Source organism: Bombus pyrosoma, linkage group LG8 (assembly GCF_014825855.1).
Source record: "Bombus pyrosoma isolate SC7728 linkage group LG8, ASM1482585v1, whole genome shotgun sequence".
Classification (NCBI taxonomy): domain Eukaryota; kingdom Metazoa; phylum Arthropoda; class Insecta; order Hymenoptera; family Apidae; genus Bombus; species Bombus pyrosoma.
This window is the reverse complement of record NC_057777.1, coordinates 2,426,497-2,452,996: the sequence shown is the minus strand read 5'-3', so window position 1 is coordinate 2,452,996 and position 26,500 is coordinate 2,426,497. Positions and strand designations below refer to the sequence as shown.

At 39.1% G+C, this 26,500-nt stretch overlaps 1 protein-coding gene across 6 annotated transcripts in view; it reads left to right on the top strand.

The window, feature by feature from the left end:
* LOC122570212 (basement membrane-specific heparan sulfate proteoglycan core protein-like) overlaps window positions 1-26,500 on the top strand; it is a 258,404-nt gene that overhangs the window by 207,967 nt on the left and 23,937 nt on the right. For 5 of the 6 annotated variants that reach the window (XM_043732249.1, XM_043732252.1, XM_043732253.1 and 2 more), the window contains 3 exons: window positions 3,183-3,393; window positions 3,763-3,874; window positions 5,038-5,220. In XM_043732249.1, coding sequence (XP_043588184.1) covers window positions 3,183-3,393; window positions 3,763-3,874; window positions 5,038-5,220 — 506 coding nt within the window. The remainder of the gene's footprint in view (window positions 1-3,182; window positions 3,394-3,762; window positions 3,875-5,037; window positions 5,221-26,500) is intronic. The other variant, XM_043732254.1, reaches the window with a different exon arrangement.

Below are 26,500 nucleotides of genomic sequence, written 5' to 3'. Positions count from 1 at the left end.
AAAAGACACGAGCTCGCAGACTTTTGAAAACGCTGAATATTAGTTGGAAGAATATGCGACGAACAAACGGAGGCATCCGTTCCAAAATTTTAACGTGTCTCTTACAGGAGGTTTCAGGATCACCGCAAGATCAAATACGCAGGAGCATAGAGCATATCCTTCTCGATATCGTGCAATTTTTGTCCGTAACATTTATTCGTATCTGACATGTTTTCCGAAATATTCGGATAGATTTTATTGACCTCGTATACACAGCGTTGATATAATTATACCGCTTCGTTCCGATGACAGACCATTGATCATGTACGTATCTCGGCATTTTGAGTTATACTGACATGTAATTTATCGCGCAGTTGTAAAGACGTCGGATACGCGATACACGTTTTTCCTATGGTAGTTTTCCTTAACAACTCCGATTCTAAGGATTCGCTTCCTGATAGCCGATTTAAATCTATATATAATGTATATATAAAGCGATCCTTATTGTACGATAAGTACATCTCCAAAATTGTTCCTCGTTCGCAATCGATACTCTAGTCTAGAGTAGACTATAGTATCGTAGTATACGGTATATATATATATATATAATATACATATTGCTCGTTTGCAATAGAATTAGAGTTCCAATATTTTCGTATTATTATCCAAGAGATGAATATAAAGTTATCAAGAGATATTTGTTACTTCTCGGAAATTGTATAACGTTTCCCTATTCCGATCTATTCAAGCTTGCCTATGTAAAGTTGTTACGTTTCGGATTATAAAGTTTGTAGAGTAAACAAAGTATATTTACCTGCTTGCCTGCAGGCAAAAGTGTTTCATTTTAGATTATAAAGTTACACAGTAGTGCCTGTCAGTAAGTAAAGGTGTTTCATCTGAGATTATAAAGTTATACAATGAACAAAGTATAATGACAGTAGTGTTCGTGTTGGTTAATGAGTTAAAAGCTCGCATAACGTCGATTTCTTAATGGATACGTGCGTTAATTTTACGAGGAATTTATTTCACCAGCCTGAAAGATAAAGAATAAAAGGATCGTGCGTGTAACGAAATAAAGGAGAAACAAAGCGTAACGTTATATAAAATAACGCCGCAGTTTTTGCCACTTCATCGCTATGTGTGTACCGCATACATATGTAGTTAGTTTGAAACTCAATAATGTACGAAAGGTTTTTCTACGTTGATCATAGTACGTGGTACCTACACTTTTCAATTATCGATATTCTCGTTGGGAGTAATCATAAATGGAAATGTCGAGATGCGCCATGTTCTCTGGAATATCAGAATAGCATGAACGGTCAAGGGCATTTCAATGAAACATGACTTTCCAATTATCTACAAATGAAATTAATTCGCAATGTATTTTAAAGGAGAATGGAATTGGACAAATGAACAATTATTCCATCTAAATTATCGGATAATTCCCTTTGTTGCCAGCCTGCTTTCTAATATTTTCATATGGACTCTAATTTTCCGGTTTGTTGAATAATTAAAGGATATTTAAATTCCTACACATTTTCAAATCTAGATCCGCTATTCTCGAAAGTTGGGTTAAGAATTCGCGTGGTGGTAGTAGGTAACAGGTACTCGGGTTTCATTTAACTGAAAACAAAGGAAAAGGATTTTTCCTTGGCCTGAAACTGCGAGTTTCCAACATATCTCTGGCTTTTGTTGGCGAGCTGGATACGTTCGTTTAAAAATATGCTTGGTTTTACCGCTCTCACAAGGATACCGTTGCTTGTCATGCGGCATTAAAAATAGGATAGAAGTCTTACCTCGACGTGATAAAAAATGCTAAACTTACGTTATAATAAAGCTCGATGTTATCCTTCCTTTTGTACCGTGACTTTATAATTGCATTGTAATTACTAACTAACTTATTCAACTTCTGCTTATCCTTATTATGTCTTGTTTATCCTTATTACAAACACGCATACTCGATATCTTTTTATATTTTTTATCATCCTATGCACGTACGACGATCTACGACGAAATCGACGAGAAGGGACGCTAAAGCAATTTTCTTTGAAAATGTTCCAGTGATTCTATAATTGCTTTTAATATATATATATATGGTATATTAAAATAAGGAAGGGGAATAACTAAGAAGTTTATTTCGTTCGGTTGGAAGGAAGTTTAAAAATGAAGTGAAGGGAAAGAAAAGGATTTCCAAATTGCGTTTCAGGAGAAGATATCGCGAAGGAAAGGCTGTTTACGCTTTCTTATCATTAATTTCGACGGTGACAAAACAAACACACCGTAGGACGGTAACGCAGTGTATTTCTGCATTGTTCTCAGACAGCACGTAACAACCGCTGTCTTGCTACAATTAATTTCCTCCAACGACATTCGAGGTATCAATTCTCCGTTTTCAACGCGAAGAATAAACGTTTCGCCGATAAGCCATCCATTTTCCAGGGTTGCCGCGTGTTCCCTGTTCTAATTATATCTGACCGAAAGTTAAATTGAACCGTGAAAAATTTTTTTTGTCGTGAAAAATTACCGGCTCAGCGTCCGTTCTTGGATAATTTAGTTCGATAGAAGCTGATAGCGTGGACAAAGATTATCGCGGATCGGTTAAATGTTTTCGCGTCAGGAGCTTTGTCCAAAGTTGATCCCTGTCCTATCTTTGTCTCGTTATCCGCCTCTTTCTCTCTTTTTTTCTCTCTCTTTCTCTCTCTCTCTTTCTCTCTCTCTCTCTCTCTCTCTCTGGTCGATTTTTTTCGTCCTCGGCGACAAAATGCGATTTCGCACGATTGAATGTAATACGAAATTTGGCGGACAAAGCGCATCGAATCTGGGAAAGATTTTCTCGATAATTCCGCGCTGAATTTACCAATGCGTACAATCATAAATTCTATTTCTGTTCCGTTTCGCTTCATCCGATAAATATTAAGTTCGTTTTTGTAGAATTATTCGAGCGTAACAGTAAAAGATTATGAGAATTTATCGTCACTGGTACATCCCAATCAGGATTAATTTATCGTTTCACGAAATTTACTCGTCCCTTGCTTTTCAGTTCTGTAATTGCTCCACTAACGCCTTCTTCCTCCCACGGATCGATATCCATATGGGTTCGAAATTGCAAAAATGTTACGAAATACAACGATTTTCCTGGCTGTCGTAACATCTGCCAGAATCCTAAACGAGTCACGTAAAGATCGTTCTTGGTTCGTTTGCAGGTTTCGTGGATCAGGAAACGAGATCTGCACATTCTCACCGTAGGAATCTTAACCTACACGAACGACCAGCGTTTCCAGTCGTTACACAGAGACGGATCTGACGAATGGACCTTGAGGATTAGTTCGCCGCAAGTTCGCGATAGCGGAACATACGAGTGTCAGGTTTCAACCGAATCGAAAATCAGCCAAGCTTTTAACTTGAGCGTCGTAGGTTAGTACACGCTTGACATATATTCCGCATTTGTAGCGAATAAATTCTCTTATTGATTAAGGGAACGCGACAAAGTTACTTCGATAAACGGTTTCTCCGTACACGTTGTTCTTGCAATTGGCATAATAACTGGTTATTACGTTGTCGTTACGTTAAAAAGAAGTTTCAGTTTGAACGCGGCAATCGTATATGAATGCTGGTAAAATCGCATATTAATATTTCATACGAACGCTTTGTCGTTTATTTCGCGGAGGATCGGCGAACGAATGAAACGGCAGTTTAACGTGTCGCTGACAATGTCACGACGTAATACGCTTACAAGCTGTTTGAAAATGCAGCGATCTAACGTCGATTTGATTATGTTGTTAGTGTCGAAGGCAAAGATCAACGGTAACTCGGAGCTGTACATCAAGAGCGGAAGCGACATCAATCTGACCTGCATAGTATTGCAGACACCTGAGCCGCCGTCATTCATTTATTGGTAAGTTTAATTGGACTTTCGCGAATTCGATTTACTCGGGAACATAAATGCCGTGAATTCGCACGATGGTGTCGCGTCGCCGCGTAACACGAACGAACATTCGTGAATGAGGGCCCCTCATGATTCATCGAGACGGTTCTCGATTACATGCTAAAATGAACGTAGAACACCGCTGATGCTGATTGGCAGATGGAAAATCGTCGTTGAATCGGAATTGCTTTCTTTCTTCTCGTTGCCTTCTCTGTTGATTGAACGGTGGAATGATCGAACTGTGAAAAGTTCATTGTTTGATAAAGAATGGTGAAGCAAAAGAGGCCGAAAGTGGATCAAGGATTACAAACTTCAGTGTAAATTTAGAGCGCTTTAATTACCGATTTCATTTCGAACGAGGGCGTTTTGTAATATTCCTGATTTCTTTTTTTTTTTTTTTTGTTATTTTATTTTATTTCGTTACATTTGCCTTCTCTTCTATTTTCTCCTCGCCCGCGTTGATTTTTCAAGTTCACTGTATTCGTTGTCGCGTTTTATCAGCATTTATTAATATCAGTAACGCGCAGAGATGAGAGAAGTACGCGTACGATGGGAATAAAATGAGAAAATTCGGTTTCATTTTGATCCAAGTTCCAATTTATACGTTGCTTCGTATCTGTTTTATTTCAAAACCAAACGTATATGTACGTACATGTATGTATTATCGTGTTGTTAGAATATAATGCGTTCCACTTAAATGGTCGCGCATCTTTTAAAAGAGAAATTTTCAGGAAACGCACTGCCAGTAACGCCGTATAATTACAAAATTAATATGCAGTTTACTCACTGTGAAATTTATTATAGTATAATATTACCATGAATTTCCAACGATTATTTTCGATATACATATATCACGTTAAAACAAATTGCCTTTCCATATAATAATATTTATAATGGAATTCACGACTAACAAAGTATTACCTCTCCTCATAAATCGTCGAATTACAAGATTACGTAATCGAAAGCTAAATAAATTTCATACGTTCTTACGACCTTATTATTGGAATCTTTGTATATAACCGTGGAGAATCTCTTTATATTTACGCAATAAGAGGAAAGTTTTCTGGCGTAGCTAAAGCATCGATTGACATTTTCAAACGATTTTAATTAACAGCAAGTTATCACATTTGCAGGTACAAGGGTGATCACGTGGTAAATTACAGTCAAAGGGGAGGTATCAACGTAGTCACTGAGAAGCAAACGCGAACGTCGCGTCTCTTGATATCAAAGGCGTTACCTGCTGATTCTGGAAATTACACATGTGCCCCGTCTGCGGCCGAGTCAGCCAGTGTTCTAGTCCACGTACTCAATGGTGGGTGAGTCGGAATAATAAAAATTTCCCGGAGAAATCGTTTTCCTCGAACGTAAATTCTTCGGCTAACGAAACCGCTGCACCGGTCAAATTTATAGCGAGTTTTATAAAAATCTTGAAAGATATTTTTATTCCACCTTAAATGATCGTACGAAGCGATCTTTTCGAACGAATCGAATCGAAGAATGGAACGAAAAAGTGGGTGATTTACTCCGTTGTATCGAATATACGTATAACGTAGGATAATTACACTTTAATCGAAATTAATACACGACAACGAATTAACATTAACATATCTGTAACGCGGTATGTTCGAAATCGATATTGTCGAAGGTTTAAAATCCGAAAGAACGACGAGACGTTTTACGAATTATCGCGCAATACCAGTTCCCTGTATTTCGAGTTATTTCTAAGCCCGTCGTTGAAACGAGCCGAATGATACATTTTTCATTTGTTTATGTTCGTTGCGTTTGAACGAATCAAATTTTTCAAACGCGTAATATCTCCTTGACTATTGCGGGTGATACGGAGAAATATTAATTCTAACGTGATAAATTTACTTTCGGACAGGTTACCTTCTATATTTCGCCTACCGTGAATCATATTTTGTATATTGCGAAACCACATTATATTCTCGTGACACCTTTAAATGTGCCCATATCGGGATTTTCGATGAAAATGTAGAATATTACCGTGATGCTATTCGAGTAGGAATTGCGAAACGAATCCTTGAATAGCGTTGGAAGCAGGACTTGGAGAACGTCATAAATTCACGAGATGAAATCGGGCCACAGATAAACTAAACGGTGAAGGTTGTAAAAAGGGGCGGCAGAATGCAGGCGTCAGTATCATCAGCTTGTGGCATCACGCGTGCTCTATAGGAGGCAATAAACTCAATACCACTGCCAATAATACCACCAATGTCCAAAATGGAAACCTAGCGGACCATTGTCCTTTTAGGCATTCGAAAGAATCGCGTAAATGTATAAATATACTCGCGTGGTATAGCAACAGAAACGTTTCAACAGCTTTCTTCTGTAATAAGAGAAAAAATAAAATTGCAAGTGGCTGTTCTGTTTCCCGATACGACAATAGTACTTTTCCTTCTACGCGAGATACGCGCAAAGAATAAAAAGAAGAGATAAAAGTGGAAACATCGTTGTGTAATTATTATTTAGGACGATCCTCGAACGAAAATGATTCGAATGATCCTCGTTTTCTCGCAAATACATTTTAACGTATGGCGGAACCATCGTCGCGTGAAATAGTCGATTAAATAATTTTTATCGAAAGGTTTCTCCGTTTTGTATCAGTTTTCGCATTAGTAGGCTGAACGTTAGAAACGTGAAAAGTCGTAAACGAGTCAGTTGGTCAGAAGAGGGTTGGGATTCTAACGAGCGAGTTTCGCGAGGAGGATAAGAGTCTCGAGAAAGCAACGACAGAGCACCAGAATTTAACGAGAGTTCATAATTTAGAGAAGTTCTGTTATAAAGCAACACACACAAAACGAAGCGCGTTTCTTCAATTTTGCGTAGATAATGCAAGCAACTATTTTGATACTTTGACCTATCCGGAATAATAATAATAATAATAATAATTATCATCACAATGTACCTATTGTATCCATATCCATTTTATGCGTAAATACCGAATAAGAATTGTTGGCTTAAAAGATTCTTTTTATGGTTAGTATAATATTTTGTGTCTATTAGATTGTGTACACGGTGGTTATAATATCATTTCTCATGCTTTGTTATTTGGTGAAGTTTGACTAGTAATTCTCTCTCTACTCGCGTTGTCGTCGCTAAAAACCACATAGGTGCAGTTGATGCGACGTTAAAATCTATCTAAAGAAAAAACAGACAATATTTTACACAATATTTTGACAATTTAGTTTTCTAATGAACGGAAATGTAGCAAAGTGCATATGACTCGAAACTTTGTATTATAATATAAATAATCGTCTTCTATCAATCGTTAAAAAGCTTCTGAGAAGCTTTCTCACAGATTTGGCAAAACCGTGATCATCCTCCTTTCTTCCTTTCTACTTTCCTCCTCATTTTCCACCGTCGTTTGAATATTCACAGGTTAAGAGGTTAACCAATGAACCAATTAAAAATCCGACGAATAATTTTCTTCTGCTTAAAGTCGTAGCCTGCATTTCATCTTTGTTAAAGAATCGGATGTGAAGAACGAAATCCAGTGGAGAGACGAGTCCATTAGGAACTTTTAAGAAGAGCGCTGAATTTCTTCTAAATCCTGAAACGTTCCAACCTTAATTCGGTAAAACCGTCCGTGAAGGAAGATCAATCCCACTTCGCGTTGTGCAAGTATATCGCACATGTGATATTATAGCGAATAGCCTTTTTAAAATACTAGACACGCGAATCTACTTCAGCGTACGATAACGCAGATTTATTATGCTGAAACTTTAGGCCATCTACCAAACGTACATGTTTCATTCGTTTAGGAGCCAATTTTACGATATCGAATGTTATTTAATTCTATCGTGAAAAATATTTCATCCAAATATTATTCTCTCTAGTAATCTCATAACAACGATAATCTATTTTTCATGTTTCACCGAGAACACGTAGTTTCATCGGATCAACAGTATCTATCATCTAACAATAAGTATATCTGTCAAGATATCATTACGTGAAAATCTCTTCTAATTGATCGTAGAAAGTTAGGCAGGGTTGGATATATATTTAGCTTGTTTCTGGTAGCTGTACACAAATGTAAATATCAAGCTACGAAGCACGCAAACGTAGAAAACATGTACACCAACGATCGCCACGTTGAAACGATCGTGTGGAGCGGTGCTAATATCTTTCCACACTTTTTCAGCTTCACTTTCGACCTGCTTTTGCCGCCTGTGGAATACATTAATGCCGTTAAACAATGCGCCAGTCACGTACGTTCCCTTTAGAAACGTTTTCATCTAGGTAAAGACTGATTCACGCTGCATATCGAATAGTTGCTCTTTTTTCTCTGGAGGACGCTTGTAAAAAGTACAATTCAGTGTTCTCATACGTTATGTTACATTCTTCAATACACAAGGCAATACACAAGGCACAGTGCAGTATAAAGGAAATACTATAGCAACTATAAGGTTCAACGCTGTGTTTATCGTTATTAATTTTCAAAATATAGTTGACAAAAAAGAAAATGATCGAAACGTGAATAAAATATGGAAACTTCTACAGCGAAAAATCCAACTCTCTCAATTGAAAAATAACGCGTGGGTCTACTTGGTCGATCACGAATTGTTGGAAAGGCTGTTTAGCGGAATAGTCTCATGTCACACGGCACTATAGACTGACTCATTGACAGGTTTTATCTGAGAGAAACATCGATGTTCCGTTTTACCCGCTCGTTTCATTTTACCCCGCTCTTCCCTATATTTAGCGTTTGGAGTGCATTTTATAGCAAGCGGAATATCGATGTTTCCATCGTAAAAATGTTAATCGATGAAAATAAGAAAAGTGAAATGGAATACGAAAAGGAAATATCAATTTTTCTTATATTTGTTTCTTCTCCATATAGTATATATGTATTACGTATACGTAAGTATGTATACCGCGAAACAATCAACTATGGTTTTATAGCAATAGCAGCCGCGTGAGGATAACAGCCCTAGATAATATCTCTTGTTGCGTTTCAACGCGGACTCTCTTCGGCAAGACGCATTTCCTATCGAAACAATGCCGGCGAATGGATTAAAACACGCGCGGCGAGTTAATGCGCGTAGTCGTTACAACTTGCGAGTTGGAATTGCGTCAGTTCTCTGACGTTTCATATCGCACCGCTATGTGTAACTAGTTTACAGGGTGTGTGTGTACAATTTCATCCGTTCTCTGTCAAAACCTATTAACTGGCAATCTGGATCGAAATTAGGCGTTGCACACGCGTGGAAGGTTTATTTGATCCAATCAAGCGTCTCGTAGGATTTCCATTCACATCGAGTTGTTCGTACGAGTTTAATAGCGCGATAATCCACGGAATTGCGCAGAAACTATCGTGAGTTGCTAGCACTTAGCATTGTCGGCTGTATATGCATTTTTGATATCTTTTAATGCCTCTATCCGCTTATGCCTCATCCTCGATACGATGAAATGGTGGGATTTATACTAGGCGTTTCTCGATATATTTCGATGAAACGGGAACAGCGGATCGATTCGTGGCGCGATAATTGTCGATGATACGACACGTAACACTAGGTAACTCAGTTTTTCTTTTCACGTTGCAACACGAATCGTCTGGGTTTTTAACCCTAACTCGCGTACCCTTTCCCTACGATTTTACTTTGCAACTTCTTTTATTCACATTTTCTTCCCCCGCCCTCACCCTTCTTTACAAACTCTGCTTCTTCGGCTGCACCTTACCAACATTCCTAGGAAACACGCAGTCACGTCCATCCAGGACTTTCAGGTGTCTGCATATTTTTCTTTTACGCTTTTCACGAACATTCGTACGAAATTCCCGTTTTCGTGTTCGTTCGTATATCCGCAACGTAATATTTCAGCATCGAGATGGTATTGCTGTAAGTGTTCGAATGTCGCTGCTGTTTGTCAAATCGTTTGATCAAGTTCCGTCTTAATTTGTACAGTTACCCGGTGCAATCTGATACCGCTGTAAGATAGATACTCAAATTTTCGATACCTATTTTCGCTTGATATAACTGAGCTTGCCTGTAGAAGATGCGTTCGAAGCATCGGAGCTCAGGTTGCATCTCCTATTCTATCGTTCGCTAGTATTGTGCAAGCGAAGGCAAACGACGTTTACGTGTAGTTGATTAAATGTAGAACACAATAATTTGTTTTCCGTGGTTCGTTGCGCGTACAAAGTAAAAGTTTAACAACGAGACGCGATCGAGAGTTGAACGCCGGGAAAAATGTGTAAATGAGATTTTCAACTATTTCGATATTCCCACTAATCCCTGCAACATTCCCCACCGATACCTTTTTGCTCGCCAGAAACGTTGCGTTAAATTCTACCAGAAATGATTTCCACTCGAAGGAGAATTAATTCTCCACCTATGAATCGTTAAAATGAAGTTAATTTATGGTGTATAGTATTCCGAGAGAGACTCTATGGGTAGCAGAAGAATTATTCAAATTGCTTTACACGAAAGTTTCATAGCAGATGCGATCAGACCGTGCGTGACTCGAAGCTTTCTGCGCTGACATTTTTTGTACTGTATGTGCAAGAATTATTACATTACTGGTAGCCAAGCTTTTTTATACGACCAGTAACAAGTCAGAGGCATCATACGGCCGTATTTCGTGTCCATTGAAACAGTTTTCATGCGGAAAAATCATTTACTGTTTCATGCCCTAGTAAAGAGTATTGTTACAGCTGGGATTTATTTAACGCGGGAAACATTGAATTTCAACGCGAAACAGCACGCACCTGGCGTAACTAAAACAGGCAAATTGCGTACGTTGGTAGCATCGATACGGTGAAAGAGTAATCCGCGTTCGTTCGTCCAATCTGTCGAATTTTTCAAACCAAATTTCCGCCGCTTCGTTACAGCATAGAATTTATTATTAGAAGGACGGTCTATTTTCTGCCGTTGGAAGGTAATCGTTTAACCGTTAATAATCATTCGCCCGATAGAGGTGTTAAAATCAGCTGTTTTTTTAGAAATCGAAGGTTAAACACAGGATAGTTGGAGCAACAACGTGATATTCCGAATTACGCGATATACAGCGAAGTTGCCATCGAAAGTGATAAAAGCGAACAGTTTTGAAATGAGGTCACCGCGAGGGATCAAACTGATGATAGCACAGCGCAATTTAGCGTAAACTGTATTTTATCGAAGTCGATAAAATCGAATATAACCTCCAATGGAATAATACAAGCGATCAGCAGCTATTAAATAATAATTCCCCGTGAATAATTGACACGGCAATAATGCACGTCGAGGCAATGTGTAATAGATTATACAACAAACGATTGTGTACATACAATTGAATGTATCCTGATAACGGTGCGGTTAAACATTAAAAATTTTATAATCGTTCTAATCTAACTTGATTGTCGTATACACCGGACGATTCGTCGTTTAACGAGCGCGTTCGTAGCATTCTTTGCCGTTTCATTGAAACGTTTGTTTTCAAGCAATAATTTCGTCCAGAACGCCGACGAAAAGTACGACGATTTCTAGATAAATCAACGAATATATACTACTATAGATAGAATGAAGTAAAAATTTCGAATTAATCAATTTAATCCTTGACAAATGGAATAGGTTCGTTAAACGTGAACTGATTGGTTCACGTTCGATGTTTGTCGAGCTTACCTTGAAATCTCCACGAACAATACGAAATGCGTTTCAACAACGAGAAATGAGACAAACAATTAAGCAGATACATTCATCATGCTGGCTGTCTGTTGGATCCTTCAAATCCGCATTTTTCAAGTTGGAATTTAATACAACGGCAGAATATGAACGTGCATTTATTATCGTATAAACATATACGCTGACATGGAAATAATAACGTGCAATTTATCAACGGAATCGCGCGCGCAACCACCCAGTAAATGTCGATACATCTGCGCGAGCTCGGTTAACTTTACAACGATTTGAAACGATGCCAAATTTTTTCAGCAATCGGCAGGCGTACCGCTATAAATTACTCTGGTCTCCCGTTTCACGTGGACATCAATTATCAGTTATAGCCTGTGAATCGTGTTAAAAATATTAACTTTGCGGATGTATCGGTAGCATCGGTCCAGGACGATCAAGATCGTCCCGATATCGTTCAAAAAGTTGTAGCAATTTTTGCCGATCGAAGTGTATCGAAAGTAAATTAGTTTAGTACAAAGGACACAGACAGTGGTATCGAAGAATGGATAGCCTAAGGAAATTCAAGTCTGACGGGAAAACGTTCATATTTCAAATAAAAGTAAGTTATTTTACTATTACACGTCTCTCGGTACAAACAGAAAAAAGAAGTAAAAAAAAAGATAGACAAATTGGTTTTGTAGGAGTTAAACTTGGACGAACGAGGTTACTTTGCTAAATCAGTTACATGCTATGCCAAAGTTACTTTGAAGAAACGTATAAAATCCATTTTCAGACACATACATGGCACAAGTTAAATTAAAAGTACGATAATTGAAAAAGTTGGCAATTACTTCTTGGTATGCATGTGAAAATCACGAGTTAAGTTCGTTCAAGGAACACAACGGCGGCTGATAAGAAACCATTTGCAAGAATTATTTATTATCGCTATCTACAACTTGAATTATATGGTAATATAAAAACAGAAATGCTATCGGATCGTCCGTGTCCTACAAACTCGGTAGCCGTAAGCTTGCGTTATTTGCCTTCCCCAATGGGAAACTCGTTCTCGAATATATTCATTCGCGTTTTCAAGAATGAGGAAAACCTTTGATCGACAGCGTTTTACGTACGAGCTCGCTGAAAGCGTCAACATAACAGAGAAAAGCCAACTTCGTATCGTATAGGTGAACTTGATTTTTTAATACAGCAACGTAAAAGAAGTTTCGCGGAACCGTACGAAACGCATCGTCAAAAGTTAACGGTCTTCCATGGCGTAACGACGAGCCGAGATTTATTGTGCTCCATCCCGCAGAAAACGAAGAGCTATGAAATAGAAGAAGAGTTCTTGTTCAAATCCTGTCGTACCGCCGCTCTGGTTTCGTCGATACACCGAGAAGATTACGCTCGAGACTCAGATTCCGTTAAAAGAATAATGTTTCCTCGTTTCTCGTATTATTATTTCAAATTTACAGGGGCAAATGGCATCCAATTGGAACGTTTTATCGATATCTCACGAGCACCGTGGCTGTAATTTTATCGGGAATTGTACCGAAACAAATGTTAGAAAGACGTAGGTAATTGTTTCGAATTATTCGTACGAGTGGCATCATGCGATACGAAGATATACAGCGATACGAAACAAACAAATAATCACGATTCATAGTAATAACTAGAGTGTTCGTATCGATCGGTGCTTCTCTTCCATCTATATTCGCTGAAACTGTACATCCGCAAGCTTTTCACTTTAGTTTCTCGCGCATCGGTTCTATCCTTCTACCTGCGAAGAGTGGCTACGCGTAACAAGCACAATTTTCACGGTGATTTGTGCTTAATTACCGAGCGTTTTATAGGGTCGTAGTTTAACCTCTTTTATCTTTAATCCGTTTTACATGAACATCCAACCTCCAATTAACCGCGCAAGCGCGTTTATTGACAGTTAATAAGCCTACGACAGGCCAGGCTTAAACTGCTGTTCATAACCATGTTATTTAGAACATGTTATATGTATACATGGCGTTGTGTGTGTACCTTTGCCGATAGAAATTAACAATCCGTATGATGCTTCCAAAATATTCATGTATTGGCTTGTATCAGCTAAGTGATTGGGGATTTTCTCATTACCACCTAATGACAAAATGGCAAGGTATGCGATATCGCGTAGAGTGCTACGCAATAATAGGATTGTAACGAATGTCAGTCATAGGCTACGTAAAATCACATACCTGTAACTTTGGACTGTTAATTAAACGTCAGGTGTGGTAGTCGAATTTGATTCCATCGCTAATAAATCTGCTAAATGGGTCGCGATATTACCATAGGACCGTTTAAATATTCCATTTTGTCACGAAACAATAAAGAAATCTCTGATCAAAGTTTCAAGGAAAAATGGAGCATTTCGTTGAAAAGTTCGCAGCCAATTAAAATTCATAGCGTCGAAAATGCTATCTTCGAAGTAACAACAGCTTCATCTCTCGACAGAGACAGACCAAGTTACCCGGTAACAGGAATAAAAATCGGCCGTGCAAACTACACGCATTTATGTACTTGTGTTTATACGAGGAAAAACATTCTTGAAATTAGTCAAAGAGACATTAGTTTACGGTATAATTTCTATTAAGTTGACGCGATCTTCGCCACATTCTCGAGACAGTGGACTCTCTGGATCCTTAGCAATTACTCGACTCTCCATTTTGGGACACGAACCGTACGCGGTCGATGAATTACGGCTAAGGTGGGTCTATGCTCGATTTGCGTGAGAGATAATCGTGTCGAAAACAGGTTGGATGATAGGTCAACGTGGAACACCGGAACGAACCATGAAAAGATTGCGAACGTATTTATGATACCAGCTGGAGCAGAGTGTAATTTAATAAAGGCGGAAGACTGCCCCCGAAGCTCGTACGTTTGGCAAGTCTAATCCCCTGGCTCGGTCCGATTACGTGTCCGATGGCCTGATTAGGATGAACGCTTTATTGTTTCTTTCGTTTCATACGCGGAACGGTTATTTCTATGCAAATCATTGGATCAGTGAGAAAGCAGTTTCGATTCTCCTCGTATTCGCTTTAATTAAGGTTTTCAGCCTCTGCGACTTTATTCTTATAATGGGATAGTTATTTCATTCTGATCGTTTGCTTTAGAACGATCGGGTAACTAAAGAAGAAAAAGAAAAAAGAAAAATGAAAGTCGAAGAAACGTTGGATTCGAGTTTTCCATTTTTCGTTCGTATCGTATACGAATGGGATAAAAATTTTATTTAATTCGCTTTCAACGTGCTTACACTGAATTAGATTCTCCTGCTTTCTGACAATTAACGATATTTACGAAGCAGAGACAAATTAAATCGTAGTAGCCATTGCTATAGAAGGAAGATATTTAATTTTAATTTAAAAAAAGGACATTTTAATTCTACGCATAATCGTCTGCGCTAGGATATGAGCGATATACTTGGCCAAATAAGAGGAAGCAAAGTGACTCGCAGTTACCACCAACAACGTGTCAAAACCGTTATTACACGACACGATCAAGATCAACTGAACAAAGAAATCGAAACAGTCGCCAGCGTAATTGGAAAACTTTAACTGCTTTAACTTGCTTATCGAGCCATTTTCCAGATATCTTCGGAAGCTCGCTGGTAATTTCTTGGAGGAAAGTGTTACAGCCTTAGCATCGTAGCATAGCAAATTGCATCGTGGACGATGCAATTGCCGCTCGCCAAGTGTAATCAGAAAGACGTTGATCGCGTCATCGCTACGTTTACGTCTGACTCGAAGCTCATTTTCAAACGAAACGCTGAATGATGTTCGTTATAGGAAGTTGAATCGCGCAACGAGTCGATTCAACATCGACAATTAATCGATCAATCAAACTAATAGTGTTTGCTTAACGATCTTAGGATGCTTGTATACGAACGATTAAAACGTCAACGAAGGAAACACATTTTCTAATAACTGTTTCGCCTATAAATTTTCTCCATGTTCTTCCCTCGTCAGTAGCAGTTTTACCATCGCCCACTATTCGATGCAGTTTTCTCGCAAAATATCCGATTACCAGCAACGTACGAGCATATTTAATAAAATCGGATATTATCCCGATAGATAGACTTCGTAAGGACTGTTATATACAACAGATTCATTTACAATTTACTGCTCGCTTTAATCGATTAATGATTTCATCGATATTGCAGTACGAGATGTACTGTGTACATGAACATGGATCATTGACGTAACATACAATTATAATTACACGAAACTTTAGAAAAGCGTCTAATAATACAGCTAATAATATAGCTTTTCAGTGTCTTCTGTACTGTATATCCTACTATATACATTCCTATAAAAGACTTACAAAGTTTAAATACAATCGAAACGAATTCACGATAATTGAATTCACGACATTGAGGATTTCTGGGTTAAATATTTAATCAAACAAAACTATCGTTCGATTCATGTATATATATATATATATATGTCTGTCATGTTTATCAACACAGATAATGACGATAAACGGGAGCAAGTCCCCATTAATGGACATAAGCGTAAATACAAAATGTTTATATAGGACGAAAACACATATGTGCGATACAGAGTGATACAGGGTGAGCCACGTAAGGTGTTACGATCTATTCTCCTCGAAACTATCATAGATATCGATTTGAAATTCGAACAGGTCAAATGGACCAGAGGAACTGACGTTTTAGAGCGTAGGAAATTGCGGAATCGTGTACAATTAATTTTTCTGCCTACGACGAAAGAAGATATGGAAAGAAGAAGAGCTCGTGGCTTGTCAACAAGACAACCGTCTACATTTTATGGATCTAGTGGTCGGAAAGAGCGTTGGCAAGTGACGTAGTTCGTTCTGAAGTTTGCTTCTGAAGGGGTGTACATACTTAACTAAAGCCTCGGGGTAAAGTAACCGAAGGAATCGCTAATTAATGCAAAATACTAGCGGAAGGTCAGAATTACATTGTCTACGAAGGTTCATAAAGCTTTCTACAAAACGATAAAAATTAAAACTCTTGGAAACAGTCGCCCTTTTACGTCCGACCAATTAATTCCCTACTTTGCTTTATTAGTTCGCCGTTCTTAGTGGATTCGACGACACGGATTTCTCATTATATAAAAATGAAACGAATCGAAGAAAAAATAGCACATGTAAACAAAATATCTTTTTTCGCATCTCGATTGTATATGCATGTACACTGTACACGTATATACGGTATGTCCGTTTTAAGCGTGTACACGCGACCATTTTTGTAAGCATCAAAAATATGGAAAAAATGTTTCAGACGAAAGTTGGTATCAAAGGGGATGTGATCTGGTAGAATTAGTTTTCCCGTACATGGTAAAGTAGAGGTCATACGAAGGTAACATATGCTTTTTTTTTTTTTAATGAAATCGTATAGTTTCAAATAAAGTAGCCTTGGCATCCTTGTAGAAAATTTATGTCGAAATTCAATTTGTCAAATTGAAAGTATGAAAGACAGAGACAAGGTGGACACGACAATATTGTCTCGCAGCTTTTCTGTCTTTTATATACGTTCAATTTGACAAATTAAAGTCCAAATATCTTCTAAACTAACGATTTTTCGACACCGCTAGGTTAATACCTTTTCGTAGAGGACGCCGAGGTGGATCGATGAGTGTCACCTTCCTACGACCTCTACTTGGCCATCTACGAAAAAAGAGCCAAGAAGGCTAGATTATGTCCTCTTTAATACCATGCAACTTTTGTTTGAAGCATTTCTTTCATATTTTCTTCCATTTGCAAAAAATAATCGCGCGTATACAACAAAAGGACGTACTTTATATAATTAAACGTTACACGAAGGTAAGTGCTTCATGAGATAGTGATAGGTCGGAAGGAAAGCTAAAGAGCGAGCGATCTAAGAGGTAATCAAAGAAATAGCAAAAATATGGATCGCTGTGATCGACCATATCTCTCGGAATACGACTTGTTCTGTTCGAGAAGGCGGAAAAAGCCAACTGTTATCTGCATTTAAGATGTACGCTGAGGGGCAACGTGTACAGGTACAGGGCGCAAGAGACACGGCTAACGCGGTGAAAGCAATAAATGGCAAACTTCCGTTGCTGCCGCCAGATACGCCAGTCGCATAATTAAAGCCGCGGAATGACGTCGACAAGCCGCGATAATACGAAATCGGCCCTCGTATTTCGTCGACGAGAAATGGTTGCTGTCAACGAATGCCCGCAAGGAGGAAAGAAAACGGCTGTTTCCTCTGACTGATATCAGATACGAGTCACCGCCTCGACCAACGTCGATTCTATTAACTCGAATCTCCTCTTATAAAAGCTTCGTTTAATAACAAATCGCCGTCGATACAACATCATCGCGATTTAATTGGATCGTGACGAGGCCGGCGTTGGTACTTGATAGTTCGTGCAAGCTGTTTGATCGGATCTTGGACGCACGAACCTGTAGGTTCTATGTTAGTCGGCCATTACCTTTCGAAGCTCGTATTCGGTGAATTTCATTTACCGTTATCATTCCTAATAGATATATAATGCGATACATGAATAATCTGTCGTCGAATCTATGCAGTTTCAGAAGCTTCAGCGTTGCGCGTCGATCGATTAATCCGTGCGATAAAAGAGATTGATCGATGGGAAAAAATCGTCATCGATAAAATTTCCATGCTCGTTGGAACGTTTTTGGAACGTCGCCCTTTATTTCTTGTTAATTGGTAATGAAACTTTGTTACAGAACGGCGAACGGCTGCCGTGTAACTAAAAGCCCGGAAGTTCTATTAAAATAATTAGGTGGCTCATTTAATACCGGATAACCGAAAATGCGGCACACAATTCTGCTGCAGCGTATCCTATGAAACGATATTGTACCGATCCACGTAACGTCGCTAATCTTTTAATGCCGCGGAAGCCAGGCTCGCGCGAACTGTTCGACATGCAGCCATTGAAATTAAAAGGGATCAGGGAAAAATGAAACGGGGCGTTTTGGATGCAGTAGCCGCGCAGACACTGTGCCACGATAACCATTAGAAATTGCAGTTTAACGTTACATTCTGCGGTGATGCCAATAACGCCGCTAGCTCGTCGATATTTCGAATTTGCGGTTCCCTCTCCCTACTGACGTTCCGCTTGGCTTCACGTTATTATTCCCTGAGCATTAGATTAATGCGTTGGCTTCATCTCCGTTGCAGTTTTATATAACCCAAAGTGCCTGTGCCGCTCGCAAAACGACTCGCGTGCGTTCTACCTCCTCAAAGATTAGTCCGCGTTTTTTAACGCGATAAATCTTTATCTCTCTCTCTCTCTCACGATAAAATATATCAACGGATACTACGAAGCGTGTCGTTGTTACGAGTACGATGCGACGCGGTGGATTGAACGCAACTGAAAAATGTTTATCGCGTTCCTTTCGTACGAGCGTAAACGATGACGAGCCTTTCCGTTTGTTTGTACGACACGACAAAATTTCGCCTTCTCGTATTCTCTTCGATTCTCGCTTTGTTAAGAAATTAGTAAAATGTTTTGGTAGCTTGTGAATAATATTTACAGGAGGATACATATTACGCGTCTAGTACTCTATGTTCGACACGTTCGTTTCCGTATAATTAATAATGTAATAATAATAATAATAATAATTCGTTTGCGTACGAAAGAACAACGCGTACGAGAAACAAAATAAATATGAATGCTTTTACGGAAAAATTAGGTCAGTGCTGTTTTCACTTTGAAACAAAGTCCCTATTATCTTCGTGATATTTTACAAGCACGTAAATACATTTACCACTTTCCCTTGCATAACGCGTTCCTTCCGCATACGCGAATAAATTTTCGTTCATTCGCACTGTACGTTTCAATGAACGTACAATTTCTAACGAACAGAAGAGGTTTTAATTTATCGCGAACCGTGAACTTCTAAATTAATTAAGATGGGATAAAAAATCTGAACATGGTCGGTGTCCTATTTATTTTTACATGTTTTCATGTAAGGTGATGCGCTTCACTTTCACACGATTGCACAGTAACTGCACACTATAATGCATATAGATAAAGCTTGATAAAGGGGACGAGGGATGGAAGACGTACAATACTGGCTCACGAGTTTCCACCCCAGTGATTAATGCGTCCAGAGCAAACACTGTCCCTCGGCTCCTCGAACAGAAGGTCGATGTCATGTTTAAAGTATGCACAAAGTCATCCTTCTTTAATTTCGCTGCTTGCAAACTGGGTTGATGGTTGATCAATGCCTCGCTCGGTAAAACCGATGTTTCATTGCGACCGCTTTTATCTTACTTATGGACAACAGCCTCTTTATCCCGAAATTCTTTCTAGCCCTTTCAAGCTTTTCTTCGTTATGAAATCAAAATAGAAAGTAAAATGTGTTCTTTTTTATTCGGTGAAAGTTGCCTTCTCATAGCTGGATGCAAACGCGACAAAAGCGGAGCTCGCGTACAAGAAATGAAATTAATTTTGCTAACGCTGGTTTCGAATAACCCCGTATCACCTACCAGCCAACATTCTATATATCCTATTCGCATTATGTCGTTCATTTTTCTTCCATCCGTATTACTTAGTTATACGAAAACTATATTTAAAATCGATCCGACCCATCCCACCACGAGTCTTTCCTATAACCGGGGTATGGAAAAGCAGGGAAAAGTTGCCGCGACAAAGCCACCTTTAATAGACTCATGGAATTCGAAGGTAGTGGAATAGTCGCGTGTATATAACGTAGAAGTGTGGCGCGAGAAGGAGAAAGAGAAAATGTATAGGGGATTAAGAAGAGCGGGAGGATAGAAATTGGAAAGTTGGCGGCGAAAAGCGAGGAAAGCAAAGCGATACCGCGTCCGCGAGTTCGTGATTCAGCCCGAGGATCCAATAACTAAACCAATTATCCAGGCTGCCGATGAGAAACTTTTAATCCATAAGTCCAGGCGGACTTCTCGCGTGGAAATTATTCTTTCATAGCGATGTATTTCGTGCTTTTGTGCAAGGAGCACCCTCCTCACCCTTGATCGTCTACGGTCTACAATCTCCTCCTATCTGCACCGTTCCATTCTCGTTGCCGCGCTTTTTACGACCATGTATCGCCTATTTCAGCTGAATCGTCGTGCTTGTTCCCGCTGAAAATATGGTTTTCCGGTGCCGACATGCCCGCGCGGGTGTAATTAATTTCGGCCACGATGAAAATTAGATAAGGGACGACAGGGTTCGGCGGCTGTTGTCTTTGTTGGCGAAGGATGAAAAGCGAGGTAGAGGTAATAGGATCGCGTTCAATGTATTCTCACCAACTTGAATCGATACCACGTTTATAGGTACATGCTGAATCGCTGATAGATACGCGTAACGAAAACCAACCGAACGAACCATTTCCATTTCTTGTTTTAAATGTTCCGCAACGCGAAATGAGCAAGGATCGGCCAACGCGAGATCACAAGCAATTACGTTGGCAATTTTTACTTCTACTACTAATTAAATTTTACTTCAGCGAAGAAATAGATCCGTCCGTAGCGACGGTTAACCAGTTGACCGATCTTTGCTGTTCTAGTAACGCAGAGAAATTTGTAATATTTGATATTCTGCATTTTGGCGTTTGGCAGGCAGCCAGAGTGAACATCTTGTGACTTTTAGATATTTACTCGAAGAGCGAATTTAAGGAAACGTTTTTAAATTGCTAATTACCTTGGATGATATCAGAAACAAAGGTTTATCGCAAGTATTTTGAGGAAAATATCGCTGGTAGTTTTTAGAGGCAGGACATTAAATGGACATAATAAAAAGCTGTTTTGTTCGATTTATCCGAATTTCGTCGAGATCGATCAACATCCTAAAATCGAGATCTTTAATTTTACTCGTTGATAACGAGAACGATTTTCTTGCTTTATTTCTCGCCGCTGGTTTTCAAACGGGGATCGTGTCGATTAAATTCCTACGAGCTATATTTAATTTACGGCGAGGCTATTTGCGTTGTGTACGAAATACCAATCGAGTTTGTTGATAGCACGAGACAAAAACGAGTCGGAACAATTGTGTTCGCGATAGAGTTACAATGGACGGAAATTTCGTAGTTCGACCATATTATTGATAGAAAGTTTAGAACACTGTATTTCCCTTGCCTCGTCCGGGTCAACAATCGTTAAACTCCATTGAATTCCATGATCTGATTGGAGTCAATTGAATCCGATACAATTGAAGTAACAAAGATCTATAGCGCACTGTGTTTATATAAACAAATTAAGTACATACATAACGGTTATGATTCGCGGCGTAGAAACGAATATTTCGCTTGGAGGGAAAATATCATTTTTCCTCGTTTCTTTCTCCTTAACTCGATTTACCTATATACATATATACAGGGTGTTCGGTAATTGATTATACAAATTGACGATAAGTAGCGATTCTGCAAGTCGAAAATTTAGAGTAACGTTTTTCCATACGACGCTTCGTTCCCGAGAAAATCAAGTTTGAAAATTTCGTCGAATATACTTGGACTTGGCCAAGTGCCAACTAGGTGCGAGTAAACAAGCAGCAGGATACACTCCACGTGCGAAAATAAGACGGAAACGTAAAATGAAATTTTTTCTAAGCCTTTAAGGCCTCATCTGCGAGAAAATAAAGTTTGAACGTGTCTAGTTAAAGGCTGGTCTAGTGCACGCGCATGACTCACTTTCAAATTTATCTCCTTCGAAGGTTAACTGTCTTATAAACAAATTTTATTCCACGTTTCTTATTTATTCCCAGACGAAGTTTAATTTGTCATATTTTCGACCTATCTTTTGACGTAGAATCGTCTCTCACCAGCGATCGTTCCATCGGTTATCGAACGCCCTGTATATTTAAGCTTATACAACGTACATGTACGATAGTTAAACTTCTTGGTTTAATCTAAAACAACAGCGTTTAATCTTATATGCATAATCTAGAATTCGAAAACACTCGTCGTAGCGATTAAGCGTTAAATGGCTAACGTACGTGCAAGTGAGTACATTTATGAGGAGAACCTTTTCCGTCAAGCAGGCTTTGGTCCACCCTGAGTGAGACTTCCGGTTGTTAATTTATAACGCGAAATTTCCAGCAATTAGCCGTACCTGAGTAGCGTACATTCACGTCGGAGGAGCTTCGACCCATGTGCAGAGATCGTTGGTTTCACGAGTAAGATTATAACGCGGTAACTGCTATCGAACAAGCGACAACGAGACCATAATTAGTTATTAAGGTTCGTTCGTTGCCCCGTCCTCAAATTCTATACCTAATAGCATAACTCCTTTTGATATGCGATAAAGATAGGAAATGTCTGTGTCTGCTTTATGAACTTTGACAGTTATAAAGCTAACTCGACCACTTTGAACGTTAGGTTTCTTTGGCGGGTTTTCCACGCGATTCCTTCGTACCACGTAAAATAAAGGGAATGAAAGTGCCAACTAAGTCCACGGAATAACCAAATGAACGAGTTAAAAACAACTGAAATTGCAGAAAACGGTGCAACAGGGAAACACGATATTTCACGTGCCACGATCTTCGAGGAGCTTAACATTCGCGCTAATTAATCTCCGGCTTCCAGGAATATGTGCGTTGTTTCGATCATTTGATTCCCTTTCCGGGAAAAACTCGAATCGATGCCCACAGATGCACCACTGTACTTCAGTTTCTTTATAAAATCATCGATCGTATCTTCCTTCGTTCGTATCATCGAAATTATCTGTTCGATCTTCAAGTACAATGGCATAGATGTACATACGCACGTGGAAACGATATTCATAGATATCGTTGAGGAATCCATTGAGTAAGTGCGTAAAAATCTCGTTTGACCGCGCGGAACAACTTTAATAGACGTAATAACGTAAACGGTATTTTCGAAGGAACAGTGTGCCCTCGCCTTCGTAAAGATGTTTCTTTAACCCCAATATATACGACGTTATATACGTCGATTCGAGAAAATAATACAACTATAAGACAAGCATCATCTTTTACATCCAGCTGGCGATATTTTCCTTGAAATAAAACGGGTCGTCTCCGATGGGAATAGTTTCGAGACATACTTGCCGTGCTTCTATTCCTTAGGTTTACGAGTACTAACAGATCCCAAAGTTCGCTAGTATATTTCACAAGTTGCACGCATGCGAGGAAATATATCGAAAATCGAAAACCATATAGAATCGGATTCGATGGAACGAACGCTTTATGTTTAGTTCACTTTGAAAAGAGTCGCGGAACATATTTACCTGGAAACGGAAAAGTTACTCGATGCTTGCACAATGCCTATGTGCTTGCGCGTCTTTCAGCGTACGTCAGAAACCTGTGTTTTGAAAATAATGGTTAGGCAAATTCCTTCGTTCGCGAATAAATTTGTGGCGACGCACGGTCGATCGATTTTACCGCTACAATTTACGACTAATAGGTCGAAGGATTGTGAACAGAATTTTCTTAAATATCTGCCTAATTATTAGATTCGGGGCAAATCTTCTTTGTGAAAAATCGCAATTTCAGATTTTAACGTGGCCAGACAGATATCTGTGTCGGTTGAATATTTATAACCTTCTCGATGTTCTCGCGTAAAAGTAGGTTGCATAAGAGGACTGTTTTGAGATTATCTTTTATTCTTTTTCTTGTTACACGCGAATGGCGTGTAACAGCGGATATATACAATGTATAATATAATTACACATTGTAATTTACAATGGAAGATCAATATGTACAGAAGATGGAATAACGAGGAAATAAGCAAAGGTAACGGGTAATGCCGTAAAGGAATGTTAGTAAAAGGAAGTTGGACAAAAAGAAGGAAATTTAAAAAAAATTAGCTGACCCAGTTCGGATGGAATTTTGCTTCTGTTGTAGCTCATAAATCTAAAAGCTTTCCACTTAAGAAAAGAATGCGCAGTTGCTAGAAGTAGACGTTACTTTAAAACGTGCGTGCTAAACGCTACAAAACATAAATAATGTTGCATAATAATTTTATAAATTCATCCATTATGTTACACTTTTTACCCGGTACTTTTTAATATTAAATATACAGATGTTAACGATCTCGGCAAAAGAGTTTGAGTACTAACTACCTTTAGTTGAATGATTCCTTTTGTATATCATTCGATGTCTGTCGATTCGCGTAGCAAACGTGTAATAACACGAAGAAACGTTTTATCGCTACTGAATTAATTAATAACGAGTACGTTAGATGAGATTACGCGAATTATTTCGAGAAATGAAATTTGCAGCCTGGCAATTCGCCCGTTTCCCTGGACGTGTCCATTTCCTTAGTAACGAGGAGAACGCGATAAAAAATTAGTGTGGGCTACGAACTTTGCCGGCTATTCCCCCGAGTTCCGTTACGTGAACTTCTATAAACTTGGTCATAGGCATCGGCAAATATACAGCGCGGGTTATGTATTTTAAATTCGGTTTCTTCTATTATCGCTACAAATCTTTCAACGTCTCTTTTATTTCATGGAAGCTCGCGCGAAATACGTACGTACGCAGCAGCCAGGATACGAGTATAATAATATTTAGCGTGTTTATAGCAAGTTCTACGCGATATTGGATTTTGCGTTCAGTGATCCAATCACTCGAGCGAAAGATTCTAAAGTTACTTGAAGCGGGACAAAATATTTCAACCGGTACATAGATGCGTAGCGACATACAGACGCGTCGGAAGCAAATCGTTCGTGGAAAATAGCAAGCTTGCAGTCATATAGAATTACCAGGGAGCTTGGTTCTTCTCACGAGGGAAACCAGGCATCGTTATTCTCACGGATTCAGGCACAAACATGGCCATTGCTTATGCACGTGCACGTGACGTATATACAGGTCGTGTCATCTCAATTTCGTCAGGGAATTATCTTTGAAATTGCTGATGCTGCAAACGCGCGTTTGCAATTTCCGTCACTTTGTTACGTGTTAGACGTTATTGAATTCTTATCAACAATTTACCAACCGTAATTCTTCATTAAAGACGCAACGTCGTTTATACCAAACAATTATACAAACGATAAAAACCTTGTATCGAATAAAAATAAGAGGAAGATAATCGTTCGGGAGAATTATAGGAATCATTTTTCTTTGGCCACCGGAGAGATTAAAATGGGACAGCCAGTACGTACTCGAAGCCCAGTAGCAGTCTAGTAGAAAGGATACAGGTACCTGTACAGTAGACAGCATACGTAGTCTACCTTTGGGTTAACGTTTCCCACTCCACTCAATGAACTTGGCTACGTATCTCGTCCGGGTTTTCCTCTTTCCTGAACCTTCATCCTTCCTCTTTTCGAGATGAATACTCGCCGCCGAGCTGGCTTTGCCTCATTCACGACGTGCCACGGCTACATTGTATTAGCAGCCGCCTATTCGCCGACCCGGATACCCACCTACTAATGTCTCGTAAAAAACCAGCAATAATTCTCACTGGTTGCCGGTGCACGCCCTCTTCTCATCCGTTTCGCTACGACTTGCTGCAAATCAGATTCCGTTTTAATGGGATTATGCGACGTCTCCCGCGTACTGCTCCGCAAGTACTCGCTGTATGATCAGAATTTTCATGAAAACCGACCGTTGGCGAACGAATCAGGCCGTCCATTAAATCGCTTTTCCCGCTGTTTTTACGTAATTTAAACCGGTCTCAGAGAATTTGTTCGAACGGCTCTAGCTACTTTCTCGAATATTGGGACGGAGCTTGCTACCGGTATGGTGTAAAGGAGGCTCTTATCTTCGAATAATTGGTCGCGGAAGCGCACTCAAATGTCTATAGTATGAAACATATGATGTGGTCCGTGTTGTAGTTTGAATTTTAATCGATGTTTTTTATTTCTATCCTTTGTATTTTGCATTTATGTATGATATATAAGAGTTTCGTGTTTTCGTTAAATAAATCATAATTTACGTGTGCACAGGTAATGGGAAAATAGACGTCTAATATCTAAGGAGAATGAAGGGAACGTATGGTAGAAAATTATGTGCGCCAGAATACCTGGAAACGCATTACAGATAGAAAAGTAGGACACTCGCGGAAGCATAAAAAT